We start from the raw sequence: 21,121 nt of genomic DNA, 5'->3' as shown, positions 1-21,121 counted from the left end.
TATATATAATAACAATGGATATTAATAGTGTATTAATAGTGTTACTCAAAGGACTTCCAATCTACAAGTAGAGTAAAAAAAAGGTAAATAAATTTATATACAAATAGGTAAAAATAAAATAATGTATCTTTTAAGTCTATACAAACAATATTTTTTTATAAGAAATGTGCAAAAATACATTCAAGTACATATAAAAAGAGTCTGTAGCAAATAAGAGAAAATGGCAAAGGGTTCTGCTTGCAGGATAAAGTAAAATTTCTTTAGAAGGGCTTTTGTTTTTCCTAGTTTTTAATTATTTAAATTAAGTTAATAGAGATAATATATGTTTTTAAGTCATTTTCTTTAAAATTATTACATGAGGGGATTTTTTTTTTCACTCCTTATCATCTTGTGGACATAATATAATTAATTATAACTATTATTAAATTGAATTTAACAATTCAACCTTTCTTTCAGATGAAATATATGAAGATGATCAATATTCTTCAATATAAGTATCTATACTGCCTGTGTTAACACCAAGAGCTATCAGGGCTAGTTACCGTGGCAACTAAGTGGTGAGAACCAGAACCAGAGGACTGTGGTTCTGAGCTGTTCTGATCCCAGGTTTATGTCGGACAGATGGAACTAATGGAGCTGGTAATGTCTCTACAGGAAGCGATCGTCAGCAGGTGGGTTTCCTCCAGAGAGCGAGCAGAGCAGGACGACATCTGATTGGCTGACAGCAGAAGCAGTTTAGTGATGATCTCATAAAGAGGCGAGCGGCCAATCAGAAGGAAAACCAGCGTGAACGCGGTCTTTGGTTGGATGCAGAATCGTTTCAGAAGACAGAAGAACATGCAGAGGAAGATGTTCTTCATCGTCATGTTTGTGTTTGACTCCACCTCCTGGTGATGACGTCACCGCCAGCCGCCTTCTGATCTGGCTGAGCTACCTCTGCAGGTGTTCCTGTCTGATCTTTAGGTCCATGTCCAGATGTCTGTTCCCACAGAACCTGTTCAGGAATCCATTGGGAGGAAATCTGTGTGTTTATCCTGTTACCATGGCTACGTATGTTTTCCTGTCAGATGGATGTCAAAGTTCATTAAACAGATGTTCAACATGTTACCTCCATAAATACATGAAAAAACAATTCGGCTTCAGTCTGTCTCTGTGTCCTGTTTGTTGCTTTTGAGGTAAAACCATGGTTCAGAAGTTGTTCGTCCAGAACCGAATCAGAACCACTCAGAGAAGAACTGAACCTGTTATTTCAGTTTAAATTTTTGTCCAAGTTATTGATCAGTCATCCCTACTTAGAGATATATATGTATATGTATATATGGCTGGTATCAAGAGCTGAATTCTAATGTTAAGCTGTGTTTTGATCTCGTATTATAGAAGTCTCGCGATAACTCCTGTGGTTGCCATTTAAAGCAGCTCCAGTAGCGAGGCGCGAACCCCGGACACAGGATCCGTTATCCGGACAGAGGACACACGTTTAGCCGCTCACATCCCACCGAGCCGCTCTGTACCCAGGTAAATCTACATCCTGCTGCCGCTGTGAGACTTCCTCTGGCCGGTCATCCGCCTGGAGCGGCCTGCCTCGCTGTTACTTAGCTGTTAGCTGCTGTTAGCTTTGAAGCTCTACAGCTTCCGATCCGGCTGAGCATGCGCACAGCCCGGACCCACCAGCACCGCAGCCCGCGGCTGTTAACGGCTATCCGGTAGCTGCTAGCTGTTAGCTGCTAGCTGCTAGCTGAGCCAGATCAAAGTCCCCGAGTTCTGATCCAATCGAAGTCCTTTAAAAATGAGACCCTTTGGCTGCCCGATCCGAACCATGAGGATCCAGACCCAAAGTCCTGATAACTGGTTCTAGAAGAGCCGAAATCAGTGACTAGTCAAAGGTTATGGTGATTCTTCCAGTCTGGTTCTGATCCAGTTCATGAGCTTGTTGGTAAATGTAAAACCATGAAACAGGAGGTTCTGAATGGACCCAACACAGTAGATGGATCCACCATCACAAAGCACCGAACTCTGACCAGAATCAGACTTCCCAGAAAACCCAGTTCGGATCCTCAGAGTTAAGCAGAGACCGGTGCTTACCTGCCTGACATGAAGAGGTTCGGTTCGGTTCTCCAGGTCATCGTCATGTCTGACGTCTTGTGTGTAGTTTGGATCCGTCGACAGATTAGAACCAAGCCTCAACTCAGTGGCAGCATGTAAACATAACAGGACCTGCTTGTTTGTTTCTGGTTCTGGTTCTGGAACAGACTGAAGGACCCAATCAGTTTATTAATTCAGTCAATAAATCCAGACCAGGTTGATGATGCAGACGCATCACCTGTACTCTTCCACCTGTAGATCCACAGTCATTGACCTGTGTGTGTGTGTGTGTGTGCGCGCGTGCGCGCGTACAGCAGCATGATGGCGGATGACCTGGACATCGAGGCGATGCTGGAGGCCCCATACAGGAAGGTGAGACTCACCTGAATTCCTGTACTGTTAGCTTGGGTTCCCCAGGTGTGGAGCCAGGTTCTGGTTCTGGTTCTGCAGAATGTTAATGTGCTATTAACGATTTGTGTGTCTGTCAGGAGGACGGGAAGAACCAGAGCCCTGAAGGACAGGAGGAGCGCAGCAAGAGGTAACATCTGCTCACCGGGAATGATAAAGAAATAACAGACGTTAGACGCAGCGCTTTTGATTGTTTTTTTCTCTTTATTGAAAATTCAAGAATACCCGTATAACAAGGCGCACATCAGTATCAGGAGTGAACATTTGATATGAAAAACTGAGCAGAAAAAAGTCAAAACTAACAGTGTGAATGTAAAACAGAAAATCTTTTACTTTGAATTACAGTTCTTAAAATAAGTTGTTGTACTGGTATAGAGATCGGGCTTTTGGAAGGCACTTCTTTAAATAAATTATATTTAAAGAAGTCATTTTCATTAAATGGCATTTGTGAATAAAAAATTTAGCCAGAAGGATTAAATTATTACCATAATTTAATTCTTCATTCCCTGTTAATAGACGAGGAACTGCATGTAAGTTGATGTCTAACAGAACCGCGCCAGATGGTGGCCAGCGGCTGCAGCAAACGGTAAAACGAGCTGCGAACATTAAAACACAAATCATGCAACAGAAAAACCACAGAAAATACAAACAAAGGAGGAAATTTCTGCAAATAAATAACAAAGCAACAGTGAGTATAAAACGTTTCAAATCGGAAATCTTCCATGGAGTCGGTAATATTAGATACATAAATATTTTGCAGTTCTATAATATTGTAAAAGACATGAAATGTGACACAAGTTTTCTTTCTTCCTCCATCGTTTTTTTGGTCTTTACTGAGGCTTTGGTCCTAGGTGGTTTTGTGATCCACTCCCCCTAGTGGTCTGGAGGACTTCTGTTGAGTGGAACGAGTTTACAACATTTTATACTTGCCGTTTTTAATTCAGTTGCGGTATTTTCCTGCCTGTTTCCATCTCCTGTGGTTGCAGCATTTTTTATTTGCAGCATTTTTCTGTTGCATTTGTTTTTTGTGCTTAGGAGTTTGTGTGGTTCATGCAGTTGCAGCTTTTGCTGTTAGTTGAACAGCAACTTTAATGCAGTCAGAACCGTACAGTTCACTGAAGAAGTGATGTCAAAATTTACTTTGACCTGATTGGTTGCCGCCGGTTCAACAGGAAGAAGCGCAGCCGCAGCAGAGACAGGAAGCGCAGCCGCAGTCGGGACAAGAAAAGGAGCCGCAGCCGCGAGCGCAAAGGCAGCCGCAGCCGCGACCGACGCAGGAGCCGCAGCCGCGAGCGCAGACGCAGCCGCAGCCGAGAGCGGGGGGGCCGCTACAAAGACCACCACAAGCAGTGAGTCCTCTTCCTGGTTCCCTCAGTGATGTCACTTCCTGGTTTGTTTCATCAGAGGTTGCTGAAGGAGAACCTTCAGGATGTGCATCTGGTTCCCAAAACCTGGACCGTGGTCCTGGAGGTTTCAGAACCCGGTCCGGTTCTGGTGACTGACTGACTGTGTTTCAGCCGCAGACGGTCGAGGAGCAAGAGTCCAATCAGGAAGGAGAAAAGCCCAGCCAGGTGAGACTGAAGGCGTCTCAGTCCTTCGGACCCTGAGACCTGAATAAATTGATTCATCAACTAATTGATAAATCGATTATCCTTTTGTTTTGTTTTCATTTATTGTGGATATTTAAAATGTCTTCAGGTTCCAGTGATAAATGTTAGTTAAAAATAACATTAATTGTCCTTTGACAGGGTGAACTTGCATTACCATCATATTACTAATATTTTAGGTTCTGTCACTGTTTCAGATTTAGCTGGATGATAAATTGCCCCAGTAATTATCGTGATAATTTAGTTTTGTGACCATTTAAGGTAATACTCATCCATATATAATATGATTTTATTTTTAACATTTCTATACTCAAATCTAAAAAGGAAAAAAACACAACGCTGAAAAGAAACTTGAGTAAACTGGTACAAAATGGACAAACACAAGAACACAGAGTAGACCAAATAACGTGGAAGCACAAACGTATTATATCTTCACTTTTATCCACAGCAAAATCTTTCCTGCATGTTATTCTAAAACATACAAACTTGATCGATCGATTGATCAATCCTGACCTATGATCGATCAATTGATCTTGATCATGGGTCAGGATGTGTTTGCTGACCATCCTGTTGTCCTCAGGCTGCCGCTGGACAACCTGACCCCGGAGGAGCGCGACGCCCGCACCGTGTTCTGCATGCAGCTGGCGGCCCGGATACGACCCCGCGACCTGGAGGAGTTCTTCTCTGCTGTGGGGAAGGTGAGGTCACCTGACCAGGAAATGCATCACAAGGTTCTGCTGGCGCCGGACGGGTTCAGCGGCGCACCGAGCCTCACAAGGTTTCTATCAGAGCAGGACCATAAATCAATAACTGCATAGAACAGGGGAGGGCAGCTCCAGGCCTGGAGGGCCTCCTGCAACTTTTAGGTGCGTTTCAACTTCAACACACCTGAGTCACATAATGAGTCGTTAGCAGGACTCAGGAGAACCTGCCTGGCCTGAGGAGGAGATTCAGCTGCTGGACCAGGGAGTCTAAGAGCTGCAGGACTCCGGCCCTCCAGGACCAGACCAGACCCCTGGCATAGAATCACAATGGTTCTGATCCATTACCGCACAGCATTCTGGGAGATGTAGGCAGAGGAAAGACGTTAGCTGCTCAGCCGATATGCTAAGCAGAGTGGAACCAATTGACATGCTCTCTTTATGGTTACCTAGCAACCACCCACTGGGTAACTTCTGGTTACCTAGCAACAACCTGCTGGGTAACCCACACAGCAGCAGTTTCCGGTTTGTCCACTGCGCCTCATAACTGCTGAAAAAAAACAAACTGAAAAATGGATGAAACAGGAAACGTCCCGCCAGGTTGGCTGAGTTTCACATATTTAAAACAAAAAACCAATCAGCTACTATCAATGTCCACTAGGCCTGTCAAAAGATCACATTTTCCTGAAAGATAAATTGGTCCAGAAGTTATTGCAATAAGCAATGATTGTTTTATATTCAGACTATTTTCAAGTCATTTAATAATATTGGGATAATAATACAATAACTCATTCTCAGAGATCAATAAACTTTAAATTCTAATGAACATTTAACATTTTAGTTTGATTTAATTTATCATTTGATGAACTGATTTATGGAATGATACGAAATGTTAAAATTGACAAAAAAAAAAAATCAAGCTTCCATCCGAGCTTTAGATTCAGAACCACAACTTTCTTTTGTCTGGTGACCTTTGACCTCTCTGTGTTAGCCGGGTTCACATGAGAGATGCCGTCAGTTCGGCGACACACGGTGCCGGGCTTGATGGTTACCATGGTAACGCCTGCCTACCTCCCACCCCTCAGGTTCGGGATGTGAGGATGATCTCTGACAGGAACTCACGGAGGTCAAAGGGTATCGCCTACATTGAATTTGTGGAGGCCAGCTCGGTTCCTCTGGCCATTGGTCTGACGGGTCAGAGGCTGCTGGGGGTTCCCATCATCGTCCAGGCCTCACAGGTACCCACACACACCTGGACACACACCTGGACACATGGTGACGCAGCTCAGGGTGCTGGGCAGACTGAGCAGATGGTGTGTGTGTGTGTGTGTGTGTGTGTGTGTGTGTGTGTGTGTGTGTGCGCGTGTGTGTGCGCGTGCAGGCGGAGAAGAATCGAGCTGCTGCCGCTGCTGCAGCCAACAGCCTTCAGAAGGGAACATTTGGCCCGATGCGGCTCTACGTCGGCTCGCTGCACTTCAACATCACCGAGGAGATGCTGAGAGGGATCTTCGAGCCTTTTGGACGGGTGGGACACACACACACACACACACACACACACACACATATAAACCCCTCCATCTAGGTGTGAACTATGACTGCAACTAACGATTATTGTAATCAAGTAATCAACACTGCTATAACACAAAATCTTTCCAAGGATTTTTGGTCGTTTCTGATGCAAATATCTTAGAAAACTTGAAATGACGCAAAACTAACTAACAAATAATTTATCTGTAAAATATATTAGCCAATAATTCTATAATATTGATACAAAGTTCTAGTTACTTTGGCAGATAACTTTTCATCAATATTAAGAAGTTATTGACTTAAAATAAGCTCCTATATCTTACTGAAAACTTAGTTTTGTTTTATTTTTATAAAACTGAAACTCCATTAGTTTTGGAGTTTACAAGCAAGAAGGTTTTTTTTATCTTAAATGCAAACTGTTTATATTTATGTCCAGTTTTGCTTTCTTAAACCTTTTTTAGGGTTTGTATACTCCAGTTAGTGATTAATCAATTACTAAGTCAGTTGATTATTTCATTGCCTGATTGATCGGTTGTGGTGTGATCAGCCTGTTTGTGTCGCTCAGATTGAAAACATCCAGCTGATGATGGACAGCGAGACGGGCCGATCTAAAGGCTTCGGCTTCATCACGGTGAGTTCCTCCTCATCATCAGTAGATCAGAACCTGGTGACATCTTCAGCCCGTTAGCATTAGCCTGTTAGCATTAGCCACCCGTGGTGCAGCGGTTCTGTGTTGTCAGTTTGCAGACGCGGAGTGCGCCAAGAAGGCGCTGGAGCAGCTGAACGGCTTCGAGCTGGCGGGCCGGCCCATGAAGGTGGGTCATGTGACCGAGCGGACCGACGCCGCCGCCGCTTCCTCCTTCCTGGACAACGACGAGCTGGACCGGTCCGGCGTGGACCTGGGAACCACGGGGCGGCTGCAGCTGATGGCCCGGCTGGCTGAAGGTGAGGCCACGTCCTCTCTCACACCTGGTGTGACTCCGCCCCCACCTTAAATGCTCACCTGTGTGTGGACAGGTACCGGCCTGCAGATCCCTCCTGCTGCTCAGCAGGCGCTGCAGATGAGCGGCGCCATCGCCATCGGCGCGCTGGCAGCCGTGTCAGGTAAATGGATCACCAGTCGGCTGATCGGCAGCTGTTCCTCCATCTCCGCTCAGTTTCTCACCCGTCTGTGTTCCAGCTGCCATGAATCCACCTCTGACCATGAACATGAGCACTCCAGCGCTGAACCTGCCGTCTCAGCCACTCGCCACTCACTGCTTCCAGCTGTCCAACATGTTCAACCCAAACAGGTGAGCGCACACCTGCTGATCAGACTGGAGATCGCTGCTGATGTTAGCTGTAGTGCAAATGAACGCAAAACTTTTCATATTCTGCTTACGTCGAAAAACACAACTCTGTGGCGTTTCTGTTAAATAAGAAATTAAATTAAGATCACATGTGAATAAGTTTGTTCACCCAATAAAGCAATAGAAAACAGGCCTTCATCCTTCTACCACTTCCTGTTTTCTTCTTCTTTTCCACCTGCAGTAACAGCCGGTTATGATCTGGAGCCTCTTGTGAAGCAAAAACAGTATTTCCATTGAAATGCACAATTTTTTTAATAAACTTTGACGAAGTAAGACAATTATAAGACAGTTGTTAATATTCAAGCTGCCATAGGATTTATCTACCATTTTAACGCGTTTATATTGCATAACGCAGATGAGTCAGACTGAATACCAGCCTTCACTGAGAAGGTCTTACATGTTTGAAGTTTGATAAGATTAAGTTTCATTATAAATTAAATTTTCTTTTCGAGCTGCTTGAAATTTAAATTGGAATGAAAAACTACTCCAATGTATTTAAATTACACAACAATCAAGATTAATTATAATCAGGAAAATCCAACAGATCCAAACCTTTAGCTCAGAATCTGATTCTACTAATGCTAAGCTAACTGCAGGTAGGTTTTACTTCTGGTCAGGTCGACGATTCCTCAGATGGTTTCTTTCTGTTCTTTGAGGAAGAAATCTTCTCATTTTTCTGCTTCCTGGAGCTCTGGGCCATAAAACAGCCCAGACCTCTTTTATGGCTCTTTAACTAAAGGTAGAAAACAAAAAACTTCATCGCCGAATTCTCAGATTCTCAGACGTCCTTTCCTTCATTTATCCCAATCTGCATAAAGTTATACGTAAAATGTTTATACCCAAGACCCCAGATCTCCATCCTTACTGATCCCAGCTCAGAGCTGACAGGAAGTGATGAAGTGAGTGAACAGGAAGTGATGAACCCTGTGCTCCAGCTGAGTGTGTGTGTGTGTCTGTGTGTGACAGAGTGTGTGTTGTGTTTCAGTGAGAACGTGCTGGGCTGGGAGCTGGACATCCAGCACGACGTCATCGAGGAGTGCAACAAACACGGAGGAGTCGTCCACATCTACGTTGATAAGAATTCAGCCGAGGTAGGCCTCTGACCTTTGACCTCTCTGATGGTTTGAAATAAAAGAAGCTGGAGGTTATATCAGCTAGTTTTGATCACTTGTTTTTAATAACAATGAAACAACATGTAGTGAGACATCCTGTCAGGTGGAGGATCTCTGACCTGTGTCTTTCAGGGAAACGTTTATGTGAAGTGCCCGTCCATCCCGTCTGCCATGGCCGCCGTTAACGCTCTGCACGGCAGGTACTTTGGAGGTAAGACCTGCTGTCACATGACCGCTGCGGACCAATCACAGAGCGGCTCTGACTGATCTGATCTCACCTGTGTTTGCAGGTAAAATGATCACAGCGGCGTACGTCCCCCTGCCCACCTACCACAACCTGTTCCCAGAGTCTGCCACTGCCACGCAGCTGCTGGTTCCACCAGCCAGGCGGTGATCAACAACACCGACTTCTGATTGGATGATAGATCCCGCCTTCTTTTTAAACCTTGAAATCCCATTGGACCAGTTTGACTCCTTGTCTGACTGCCAGCAGAGGGCGCTCTCTGTTTTCTTCTGGACATAAACGACCAGCTCTCCTCCCATTGGTTGCTTCCAAACACTGGTCACATGATCATGTGATGCAACACCCTCGACTTCCTGATTCCTTAGTTTCATTGGTGAGGTCTCTCTGTGGCCCCGCCCCGACCTCCAACTATTGGCTCCGTGAGCCGTGTGGGGGGGCGAGGCAATGACAAGCTGTCAGTTGATTGGTTGGGTTGAACCGGTTTAGTATTTAAATGTTTTTCTAAAGCAAATTTGATTTTGTAAAATTATTGATTAAAAATTATTTTCATGTCTCTCTGAAATGTTGCAGTCTGTCTTTCTGGGTCCTGATTGACTGGAAGCCGAGGAAGAACCTCCCACTGAAATAACTGGGGATTATTTAAACTAATTAATTTCAGTTCACAGAAAGTTTTATTTGAACAGCTTGACTCAAAGACGCAACCAGCAGGGGGAGCCGTAAAGGTTAGTTCTCCAGCAGGATGAAGTCTTCTTCTCTGACTTCAGGTTCTGCAGCAGACTGGGTGGCCCAGTCCTCCCAGTCACTGGTTCATACCTGACTGTCCACGTGATTATCTGATGTTGAACCTGACAGCATCAGGTGGACCCTGCAGCTCATGCTGTGACCACTAGAGGGAAGCAGAGCGCTAACCTACAGGCCCTAACCCAGTGTCCAAGGTGTGATCCTGCATGTTTCTGGCTGTTTACACACTAGATAGCCTGGTAAACTCAATAAGATTGGAAACAAAACTTCAACATTTGAAGAAGACACTGAGCGCAACTTCCTTCTTCACCAAATGGAAACTAAAACGGAGGCGTTAGATTTTAGTGGTTGGAGGATTTCTCTTTAGTCTTCAACTAAAAACCACGAGCCATTTCTCCTGCTAGTGCTTGGCTGGAGAACTCTGGGTTGCATTTACCCAGAATTCTCTGTGCTGTAGTCCCCGTCTTGCGGTTGAAGCGGTCTCCGGCGTTTTCATATGCATTCAAACTGAACCAGAGTTCACTTCAACCGAACCCAGACCGAGGTTTCTTGTCAGTCCAGAGTTAGCTTAGCATTCACACCTCACCAACTGAACTGGACTTTCTAAACTTGTGGACCGGAGTTTGATAAAAGCAGACTAATAAGGGCTGGTGTGAATGCACCTTTAGTTCTCTCCCTGGTTTAACACACCTGGATCTTCTGATGGCTCGTTAGAAGAACCTCTGCAGAACTTTGACCTTCTAAGAAGGTAGTTGAAAAACTAAAACATGCAAGAAACCGGACCTGGGGGACTGACTTTGGACTTCCCTGCTGATAGTTCAGCAGGGAACTATCAGCATTATTATTAATGGATTTGAAACCATTAATAATAATAATACATTTTATTTATAGGCGCCTTTCTGGACACCCAAGGTCACCTTGACATAAAACAAAGTTATAAAATACATACCAGTAATAAAACAAGATTTATAAGACAGTACAAAGGTAATTAAAAGCTGTATGCGAGTTCAAACAAATGGGTTTTTAGTTTGGACTTAAAATATTGCAAAGACTCAATGTTACGGAGATCAGGTGGGAGTGAGTTCCAGAGTTTGGGAGCAGAGCGGCTAAATGCTCTGCTTCCCATAGTGACAAGACGAGCAGGGGGAACTGTGAGATGGACCGAGGAAGAGGATCTGAGGAGACGGGTGGGTGTGGCAATGTGAAGGAGGTCCGAGGGATATGAAGGTGTGAGGTTGTGAACTACTTTAAAAGTTAGAAGAAGCATTTTATAGTTGATGCGATATGTGATTGGAAGCCAATGGAGCTGTCGTAAAATAGGAGTGATGTGATGAATTAAGGGGGTCTGTGTAATAATACGAGCAGCTGAATTTTGAACCAATTGTAGTTTATGCAGTTTTCTGTGGCTGACCAAAAAGTAGAGAATTACAATAGTCTAAACGAGATGTGACCAAACTGTGGACCAGAACAGCAGTGGAGTGCGGAATGAGAGAAGGACGGAGACGGCGAATATTTTGGAGATGAAAGTAAGCTGACCGAGTGAAATTATTGACATGGGAGGCAAAAGAGAGGGTGCTGTCGAGGATGACACCCAGACTGCTAACCTGATGGGAGGGAGAAATGGAGGAGTTATCAACTGAAATGGAGAAATTATCAAATTTACTTAGTATTGAATTAGTACCAATTAAGAGAAGTTCAGTTTTACTGGAATTTAATTTGAGGAAGTTAAGAGTAAACCATTGTTTTATTTCAAGAAGACAATCAGTGAGGGAGGAAAATGGAAGCTTGGAACCAGGTTCGGTTGAAACATAGAGTTTGGTGTCATCTGCATAGCAGTGAAACTGGATGTTATGTTTGCGAAAAATATTACCAAGGGTAAATGATAAACAACAAAGGTCCCAGTACAGAGCCCTGGGGAACACCTGAAGAGACGGGAACTGGGCGAGAGGTAAATGATTTTAACTGAACAAACTGAGAGCGGCCTGAGAGATATGAACGAAACCAGTTGAGAGGTGTATTTACAATGCCAAGAGAGGATAATCTGTCAGTAAGGATGTTATGTGAAATTATATCAAAAGCCGCAGTCAGATCAAGGAGAAGGAGAATGGATAACAAACCAGTCAGCAGCAAGAAGGAGATCATTTGTAATTTTAAGAAGCGCCGTCTCTGTACTGTGGAGTGGATGGAGATTGGAATTGTTCATATAGATTATTGCTGGAAAGATGAGAATGGAGCTGAGCAGCAACTGTCTTTTCTAGAATTTTTTTAATAAATGGAAGATTTGAGATTATTGAGTTCATTGGGATCTAAACCAGGTTTCTTAAGTTTTGGGATTATTGCTGCAGTTTTGAGAGCCAAGGGAACAACAGCAGTAGTAAGGGAAGAATGCACAATCTTAGTGATGAGAGGGGACAGAGAGGGGAGGGTGGCTTTAACAAGAACAGTGGGAAGAGGATCTAAATGGCAGGTTGAAGAGTTAGATTTTTGAATTAATTTGGTGACATCATCAACAGAAGGGAGGCTGAAGACCGAGAATGAATTATAGGAACAACTGAAACTGGGACAGATGATGTTAAGGCAAGACTGGGTATAAGTTCCTGATGGATAATTTCTATCTTAGAAGTAAAAAATGATACCAAAGTGTTACAAAAATCAGAGGTAAACAGGTGGGGAGGAAGGGAATCTAATGGTCTGGTAGTGGTTGCAAGTACGGAAAATAAAATTTTGGAGTTGTCCTTGTTAGAACTGATTAAAGTGGAATAATATGTTGATTTGGCTGAAGAAATTGCATCTTTGTATAGAAGAATGTGACTGGAATACATGTCTTTGTGAACAGTGAGACCAGTTTTTCGGTACAGTCTTTCAAGGCGACGTCCTTTTGTTTTTAACTGTCGAAGAGTGGAATTAAACCAAGGTGCAGTTTGAGTAAAAGAGACAGATCTGGTTTTAAGTGGAGCAAGATTGTTCAGGATGCTGTGAAGACTTTTGTTGTAGTGAGCCAATAGTTCATCTGTGGAAGAAAAATGATGAGCAGTAGGTAGTCTATTAATACAATGTGATAAATTATCCAGGTCAATGTCCTTAATTTTACAGAAGGTTATGTCACGTGGGGGTTAGATTTAGAAAGTGAAATATTAACTCCAAATGGTAGAAAGAAATGATCTGAGAATGGCAGGGAATCCGCTTTACAGTCAGTGGGTGTAACTCAGCAGATTTAATCCAATATATGTTCCCTTTGTATGCGTGGGAAAAGTTGTGTATTGCTGAAGTCCAAAGCTGTCCAAGCACGATATGAAGTCTTTGGAAAGTGGAGACTCCTGATTATCAATATGAATGAGAGCTACATTAGAGCTACATGAAGAAGAACCATGATCCGCCACTGGTTCTGATACTGCTGCTGACTGTAGATGTGTCCATCAGAACCCTGCTGGTCCAGTTCATCAAAATGAAACGAGTTTGGTTCTTTGAACAACAGGAACCTTTATCTGACCTCAGAGGTCGTTCAGGTGGACCATGGTGATTGTGATGTCATCACGGTAGCTGCGGGCCAAATCTGCCGGTAGACTCAGCATCCGGGCCAGGCGGTTCTGGTCCACGGATCCGTACCCGTCGTCACCCAAGGCGTGGCGCAGCAGGTGGGTGGCCGCGTTCTGGTCCTCCAGGACCGACTGGACTCGGCCCCTCCGCTCCAGCAGGAGGCGCTGCAGGCTGCCCAGGGTGGTGTCAGCGCTGGGGACGATGGGCCTCTGCTGCTGAAGACCTGAACAAGACCAGAACCAGAACTTAACTCAAAGCTTTTTAACACCGTTCTCTCTGGCGGCCTCTGGTGGCTAAAAGTATGAAGAGCAGCTTCAGCATCATCTACAGCTTGTAGATCTCTGGTGAGGGAACTTCCTGCTTGACTCTACAGAATAAAACTCCCATCCTAAAAGCTCTGATTTCCATGTCCTGATTCTGAAGATAGATCACCCTGAGCATTAAAGCAAAGCGGTCCAGATGTCTCCTGACCTGCTACATGGTTTCCAACCAGCTGGACCACCGTCTGCCGGTGCATGAGCTCCCACAGTCCATCCGTTGCCAGGACCAGAAACTTGTCTGCAGGCTTCATGAGGTGTCGCGTGACCTCAGGTTGGGCACTCAGGTAGGGCGGGGTCAGGTAATGAGGCGGCAGAGTCCGGACCGACTCGCTGACGGCAGACAGGACATCTGGACGTGTGTCGTAAAGTCGGCTCAGCATCTCCGGGCTCCATTTGAAGCGAACGTCTCCGAAAGCTCTGAAGGGCAGCAGCAGGCCCAGCAGCCTGTCATGACGGACCACCGTCTTCCTCTCCGAAGCCGGGTGCTCCCCCAGAATCCTTTGTAGCTCTTCAGGGTTCTGGGCATTGTGGTCGTTGGTGAGGCTCAGCGCCATCCAGCGCCCGTCCTCTTCCTGGACGCCAAGGACCGCCCGACTGTCCCCCAGGTTGGCCACATGCAGAACGCCGTTAGAGACGTGAACAACACAAGCAGTGGAGATTGACAGCGCCACCCGGAGGGGAGAGGACAGAGAAAAGCCTTCCCCAGGGATGGACACCCGTCTGTGGACGTAAAGAAGAAAAGTTATTGTGACAGAAAAAAATGGAGATGGGCTTGTTTTCTAATCCAAAGACATGAAATCACATCAGACTTCTGTAGTGCTTTTTAGCACTCACAAAAATGCTTTACAATTAAATCAGTCATTGCCATTCACATGTTGATGATGCCAAGCTACTGGATCGTAGCCACAGCTGTCCTGTGGCAGTCTGACAGAATCAAGCCTGCCATATTGTGGTACTGGCCCTTCTGATCACCACCAGCAGGTAAGGTGGGTGAAATGTCTTCCCCAAGGATAAAACGATGGACATGGATGGGGCTGTGGCTCAAACCAGTAACCCACCAATTGCAGGGGAAACTTCAACTTCCATTGCCACAATTGCCCCAAAGAAGAACCCAAGTGTTGGACATCTGAACCCTGGGAGGACCTGAGCAGCAGGCGAGAAGTTCTAAACCCAAATCTGTACCTATAGAGGAACTGCTGGAACTACATTCACAAGGAGAACCAGGAACCAGTTGGTGCCTTGCTCAAGGACAAAGCTTTCAGTGCTGTCTGAGGATTGGACCATCACTCTGGACTCATCCAATGATCAACAGCAAAACTTACTGAGCTCTTAAAGACATTCATTGATGTATGAGATCAGAGTCTCTGATGACATACAGACCTGGGAGAGGACAGGGACAGGTGGACCTGAGCCTCCACAGACACATCATAGTCTAGACGTCTGAACGCATCCATCAGTGCTGATGTCACTCTGCCATCATCCTGCAGCAAATCAGAACAGAAAAAGGAAATAATATTATATATGAAACCTGGCAGAAGAGGCAGAGCCTGACTAAGATGCAGTCATTGGGTAATGAAGAATAGGGATAACCTGGTGGAGACAGGTTACCCCTGTCTCCAGGTTAGTACCATCAGGTAACTGTACCTTCCCAGCAGTAGGTGTAGGTTTATGGTCAAAGCTGTGACAGTCTCCCTGTCCTGAATCACCTTCCTGTTAACGATCTGACAACAGCCGGTTACCTCGTTGTCCTCTTCGTCATCCTCATCCAGCCTCTCCTGCCAGTAGTTCCTGAGGCTGTGGAAGGAGATGGCGCCGCCGTCGGGGCTGCTGTGATCCTGGGGGTGTTTGTGCCACTCCAACAGCGGTGGTACCGCCCGGTCCTCCTCCACGGCCCGGTCCAGTTCCTGCAGCGTTCTCAGTGGCAGCATGGCCACAGTGAAGTAGTAGAAGAGCCTCTGGCTGATGGCCTGAGCACACGATGGACCTGCGTGGCCGTCAAACACACCAAACAGAACCCCGCCCCGACCCAGCAGGCAGGTGGCGCTGCTCCGTCGATCCTCACTAGGGTGGTTAGAGGGAAGTGTGTTGCTATGGAAACCCAGCACTCCATGGGAGGTGGGGCCTCTGGGCAGGATGTGGCTGTGTTCGTTGGCCTGGTAAGAAAGGAGCAATGTGATGGAACCAGCAGCAGAACCTCTGAATGTTGGACCCGTCTCACCTTTAACATTCTGTTGATCTGCGCTAGGCTCAGCTGGCCCATCTCCTGACCTGCCTGGTACCTTCTGCTCCTGCTGCTTGCTGGGTAATGCAGTCTACGGAGTTCAGGTGGTGCTGGAGCGGTGGACAGATAGCGGGATTGCCGGATCTCCAACCAGCATCTTCTAGCTTGGGCTCTGCTTCTTCGAAGCATAATCGCTTCCAGAACCAGAAGAACCTGGAGAAGTAGAAGGAAGATCAGCTGAGGGACCACAGCAGGATGTTTTGGAGGAACTAGGTGGATATTAATGCTAGCAGAGTTCATTTCCTCTGTTTTATTGTAAATGATTGAAGGTACTGCCATCTACAGCAGTCCATTGCAATTGTTGATCAAATAAAATCTCAACGGTTTGAAAATTAAAACCAGAATACACCAGTTTCTACCCCCAGGTTCAGTCTTTAGGTCATTTTCCTTTCACCTGAACATCTTGAAGCTGCTGGTCCAGTGAGCAGTAAGACCTGGAGACCAGTCAACGTCAATCATGCTTCTAGATTATTCTGCACCTTCTTAGAGGTCTACTGGTTCCTCACCTTGTATTGTTCTTACAAACCAGTTCCCAGACTGACAGCCTATTCTGAAACATTTGTAATAATCAGAAAATACATTGACCTGATGGAACCACCTACCACCAATTGTGTGGCTGCAGTTACAGCCACACAAATGTGGTACCATTCAATCACACCTCACACAATAGCTCACAGTCAATCTCACCACACTATTTTGTTTCTTTAAATATATGATTCAATTTAGAGAGCAACTGGTTTTTGTTTAAATGCAACACGTCATTTAACATTGTATTCTGGAATAAGTGTGTACATTTTCATATACACTGTTATATGTTTCACTTGATTTAAGCTTTGATTGTTTTGAGTTGCCTCAGTGGTGCTGCAGCCTTCAGGGGCACAAAGAGGTGGAGACGACAAATTGGTTCATACCACTACTCAGCATCCAGGGGGGGAAGGAAGTTTCTTATTTAGTTTCAGTTGGGGTTTTGTATGTTTTCCCCTTTGTGTCTTCCATATGGCCTGATCAGCCAGTATTTAAATTTCCATTTGGTCTCATTTTAGATAGGTCTGTCTGTTTGAGTTGAATTCTGTTACTTTGACTTCTTTTATGGGCCCAACTTTGTCATTTTTCATTATTTCTGTTTTTAGTGAAAAACAATTCTTTATGGATTTAAACCTGTGCCTGACTCCCCTTTTAATTCTTGGTCCATCACACAAGGGATGGCAGAACCACATAAACTCATGAGAGGACCTCAGATCTGCCAATGAGTGACTATAGGACCGTAGACAGCAGCAGAGACTGGGATGAAATTCAGGCTGCTCCAGGAGGAACCTGAAGATCAGAAACCCTGATCTAAACTAAGAGTAAGCTAGCTGGGTAGCAGTGTTGTGGTTCCTCCTAGTGACAGATCTCAGTGCATCAGAAGGTCTGATTCCTAAGGGAAACCTTAGGGTTGTGTATTAGGTCTGTTTCATTTACTGCACATCTAAACAACCTCGGTCAGTGTATCTGAAACAAATGTTCACTTCTATGCCGATGACAGTCATGTATTTCTTTGCATCGTTTTGCTCTTAAATTGGGCATGAAACACTTTTGCTTTGAATGTCTTTTAGAACAACATTCTTCAGCTGAAGCTGGTTCTGAAACCTTCTAAGACAAAGCTTCTAACTTTTAGCACCTATAAGAGCCCGTAGATTGGAGTGTGCCGGCTCCAGTCAAACAAGTAGACTCTGTTTGATGGGAGACCAAAATTGCAGCAATTGTTGCATTTTCAGGAGGTGTGGTTTGTTTTCATACTGAACTGTGTGAAACCAACCAAACCCTTTGAGCAACTGGCCTGTGGGGGCGCTGCACCAATAACCCCTGAAGGAAATGACACAAAAACCTCTGAAGATGCTGAGAGCAACTTCCTTCTTCACCAGATGGAAACAAGATGGAGGCGTCAGATTTTAGTGGTTGGAGGATTTCTCTTTAGTCTTTGGCTAAAAACATTTCTCCTGCTAGTGCTAGGCTAGCATGTTAGCTTTGGTTGTATTTAGCCAGAATGCCCTGGGCTGTAGTCCACTTCCTGCTTTTGGAGTGGTCTTGGACTGCTTGACGTTCATGTATGCCAAGAAGTGAACCAGAGTTCACTTCACCCAAACCCAGATTGAGATTTGGAGGACCAGAGGTCAATTACTGTTCACACCTCCATGACCAAACTGGACTTTCTAGACAAATGGACTGGAGTCGGATTAAAGAGGACTAAACAGGTCCTCTGGTGTTCACCCTGGATGGGAGGAGCATAAAGTCAGTCCCAGTCAAATTCTGCATTCAGGTTGTTTTTCCCTCTAGCTGCGGTCATTTATTCCTCACTTACCTGTGGAACTGTTCCTGCTTATTTATCCCTTGGATGGTGAAGAAACCTGACTCATATCCCAACAAAATCATCCCTAATCTGCATTTTGTCTCCAAAGTAAAAGAGTTACAGCTCAACTTCTTCTGTTCTAGAAGCCAAAAATAATAATCTGAACGTCTCATGCAGCTGAACTGGATCTGCAGTTCTTCACTCACCTGGAGTCAGTCTCTGGAGGTCAGCCTCTTCTTCAGAAGAAAACCATCGTTTTCATGCTTCAGTGAAAACAATGATCGTTTTTATACTTCATCAGAACTGTTGCAGCAGGTCACTTCCTGTTTCCTGCAGGTAACCTTTGGTATTGTTTATGTCACTAATCAGTCAGCCATAAACCACCTGTGGGTCTGCAGGAACTCCTGCCTCTTCAAGTCTGTTCCAGGTCTTCGTCATGTAGATTCATCCTGAAAGAGAAGATATTTAACCCGAGAGTAGAACTGATTTAATCTGAGTGTTTACTTGAAAGCTGAACATATCTGAGAGCAAGAAGTTTGCTTTCGTTATGGATTCTGTCTTTTCTTCTTTCTCTTTTAGCCTCCTCTACCTGCTTACACACACACAATGTAGCTTACATAACCATGTTTATATATAAACAGACTGAATCTGATTAGACTTCCCGTTAGGGAGAGAACACACTGCAGAGGAGAAAAAAAGCTAAACTAGAAAATTCCTGAAGAAATTTAACCGGGGCCTGCCAAAGTGTGCCTGTCGGTTGGAACCCAGCGTTCTGATGATAACAATTAGCATCAATGCTAAAGAAAGCTGCAATGTACTCAACAACTTGTGGAACATTTCAAGCATGTAGAGTAGCATGGACCTATGGCATTCTGTATGCTAAAATTAATGTATAAAGTGAAATTAGCCAAAATGCTAATGTTAGCCTAAATGCTAGCAGTAGCATGTGGAGCATCACTAGCATGTTATTTTAATTTGACTTGCTCCGTTCAGTATACTAAACATTTCTAATTAATAAGAAAATTAACTAATAGCTAACTTTAGGAAAAAGGCTAATGCTGATCAACTGCCTTGCTGTGCTAGGCAGTGCATTAGTGGGAGGCAGTGAAATGCTAATATTTGTGCTAATGTTAATGAACTGTCTTGCTGTAGAAGACCAGCGTTGGACGGTGAATGTAACTCTGGTTCTGGTCCATCTGGATGACATGTTTGGCTTCCAACATTTTATCATTTTTTGGCATTAAAGCCTTTTTTCATATATAACCAGATCTCATTATTTCTCAAGGTAATTTACACTGAGGGGTTCTGGTCGGGTTCTGGAACTAATGGATCTGGTGGAGCACAGAGACAGAAATGAATGAACTCTAACACCTTTAAACTTGGAGTTTAAAGCAAGAGCAGAAAGTTAATCTGAGATTATGAATGTAGAAAAAGAGCTGCTGCCTCAGATCAGAACCATCTTCCATGTTCAACCATGTTCAAGATCTGCTCAACAGCAGGTTCAGCTCTGAGTGGACTCCACTCTCTGCCTGATCCAAACAGCAGAGCTCATCTTACTGGACTTCATGGGAGGTAGAAGAACATGAATCAGCACTAAGATTATCCCCAGTTCTTTCCAGAACCAACCCAGAGGATCTGAAATGGTTCTGATTGTCTTCATGGGGAAACTAGTAAAAAAATAATCCAAACAGACTAAATTGCAAAAATATTGAATGTGCTAGTTCTAAATTAGGCTGATATCTCTTTAATTTTATTGTTTGCTCTTGCTACTTATCTATAGAATTGTAATATAATTTTACCTCTGTGATCTTTTAAATAAAATAAACTAAACCTGGATTTAAAATGCAAATAAAGTCCATTCCATGTTTTATTTTCTGTGAAATAAGCTGCAGTAAAGCTTCTCCCCAGCAGGGGCGGTAACCGCGCTGACCGGAAACCGGAAGTAGCGGAACTGTTTGCTGCTGCTCGTTGTTTCAGCTCCATCATCGTTGGACCACAGCTGCAGTCATGGTGAGACTTTCAGCGATTCTGGTTGTGGACGGGTCCGTTCATTGCGTGGATATGATCCGGTTCTGTTCTAGAGAACCGGTCGGCTCTGGAGCCGCTGTGCTGGGAGAAAACCAGTCAAATCTGACCGGTTTGGACGGGTTCAATATTTTTTGCATATGATTCGGTTCTGTTGTAGAAACCCGGTCCGCTGTGCGACCGCTGTTATCTAGTTAAATCAGAGCGGTCCGGTTCGGCAGCTGATCGGAACCAGTCACTGGTATGAAGTTGGATAATCGGTGTGTTCTGGTTCTGTTTGCAGGCGAGGAACGCTGAGAAGGCCATGTGAGTAACAGGTTCTGTCCGAACCCACCATCCGGTTCTGCTCACCTGTCCAACAGAAATTATATTAAACAGACCCAGATGAGGAACGTTCCCAAAAAACAGTTTGGAACCTTGAATCGGTTCTCTAAAGCAGCTGATTCGGACAGTTCCGACCCATCTGCCCAGAACCCGTCCTCCTGTCCGAACCAGCTCTGCTTCCCATGGGTTACCTTCTCCCTCTGCTCTGTCTTTCAGGACGGCTCTGGCCCGCTTCAGGCAGGCTCAGTTGGAGGAGGGGAAAGTCAAGGTCTGGTTCTGCTTGGTTCTGCTTGGTTCTGTTTTGGACCCGTTTGTCTGACTCTGACCCGTCTCCCTGCAGGAGAGGAGACCCTTCCTGGCTTCAGAGTGCAGCGAGCTTCCAAAGGCTGAGAAATGGAGACGACAGGTACAAACAGAACCATGGTAGTAACGCTGTAGTATTCAGTAGTAACGCTGTAGTATTCAGTAGTAACTCTGTAATATCCAGTAGTAACTCTGTAGTATTCAGTAGTAACGCTGTAGTATTCAGTAGTA

The 21,121-nt window shown here is 44.8% G+C and overlaps 3 protein-coding genes and 1 long non-coding RNA gene across 6 annotated transcripts in view; 3 read left to right on the top strand and 1 right to left on the bottom strand.

The window, feature by feature from the left end:
* Positions 1-1,142, top strand: part of tsen2 (TSEN2 tRNA splicing endonuclease subunit) — a 4,612-nt gene extending 3,470 nt beyond the window's left edge. Inside the window, exon 12 of the mRNA XM_007542835.2 lies at positions 655-1,142. Coding sequence (XP_007542897.1) covers positions 655-714 — 60 coding nt within the window. The 3' untranslated portion in view covers positions 715-1,142. The remainder of the gene's footprint in view (positions 1-654) is intronic.
* A 220-nt stretch (positions 1,143-1,362) lies between these two features.
* On the top strand, positions 1,363-9,592 carry LOC103131234 (RNA-binding protein 39-like). Of its 3 annotated transcripts, none has more exons than XM_007542829.2 (15): positions 1,369-1,515; positions 2,397-2,454; positions 2,571-2,620; positions 3,663-3,839; positions 4,008-4,061; positions 4,678-4,795; positions 5,884-6,036; positions 6,180-6,323; positions 6,891-6,956; positions 7,066-7,270; positions 7,343-7,429; positions 7,506-7,617; positions 8,660-8,765; positions 8,919-8,997; positions 9,077-9,180. In XM_007542829.2, the coding sequence occupies exons 2-15, from the start codon at positions 2,401-2,403 to the stop codon at positions 9,178-9,180; spliced, it is 1,509 nt and encodes a 502-aa protein (XP_007542891.1). In that variant the 5' UTR covers positions 1,369-1,515; positions 2,397-2,400. The 3 variants fall into 3 exon arrangements, with proteins under 3 accessions (XP_016521982.1, XP_007542891.1, XP_016521981.1); XM_016666495.1 differs by having other exon boundaries at positions 1,372-1,515; positions 2,394-2,454; positions 9,077-9,592; XM_016666496.1 differs by lacking the exons at positions 8,919-8,997; positions 9,077-9,180 and having other exon boundaries at positions 1,363-1,515; positions 2,394-2,454; positions 8,641-8,726.
* Positions 9,593-10,567: 975 nt separating this feature from the next.
* Positions 10,568-16,497, bottom strand: LOC103131233 (pyruvate dehydrogenase [acetyl-transferring]-phosphatase 1, mitochondrial-like). The gene is made up of 5 exons (XM_007542828.2): positions 15,847-16,497; positions 15,368-15,781; positions 15,009-15,109; positions 13,780-14,348; positions 10,568-13,531 (listed from the first exon to the last, which is right to left on the bottom strand). The coding sequence occupies exons 1-5, from the start codon at positions 16,186-16,188 to the stop codon at positions 13,263-13,265; spliced, it is 1,695 nt and encodes a 564-aa protein (XP_007542890.2). The 5' UTR covers positions 16,189-16,497; the 3' UTR covers positions 10,568-13,262.
* A 3,663-nt stretch (positions 16,498-20,160) lies between these two features.
* On the top strand, positions 20,161-20,974 carry LOC103131232 (uncharacterized). Its single transcript, XR_475342.2, has 4 exons — positions 20,161-20,248; positions 20,547-20,569; positions 20,804-20,855; positions 20,928-20,974. It is a non-coding gene; the product is annotated as an uncharacterized LOC103131232 (long non-coding RNA).
* The last annotated feature ends 147 nt before the right edge of the window (positions 20,975-21,121 follow it).

Source organism: Poecilia formosa, unplaced genomic scaffold (assembly GCF_000485575.1).
Source record: "Poecilia formosa unplaced genomic scaffold, Poecilia_formosa-5.1.2 Scaffold731, whole genome shotgun sequence".
NCBI classification, from domain to species: Eukaryota; Metazoa; Chordata; class Actinopteri; order Cyprinodontiformes; family Poeciliidae; genus Poecilia; species Poecilia formosa.
This window is presented reverse-complemented; position numbering and strand designations above follow the sequence as displayed.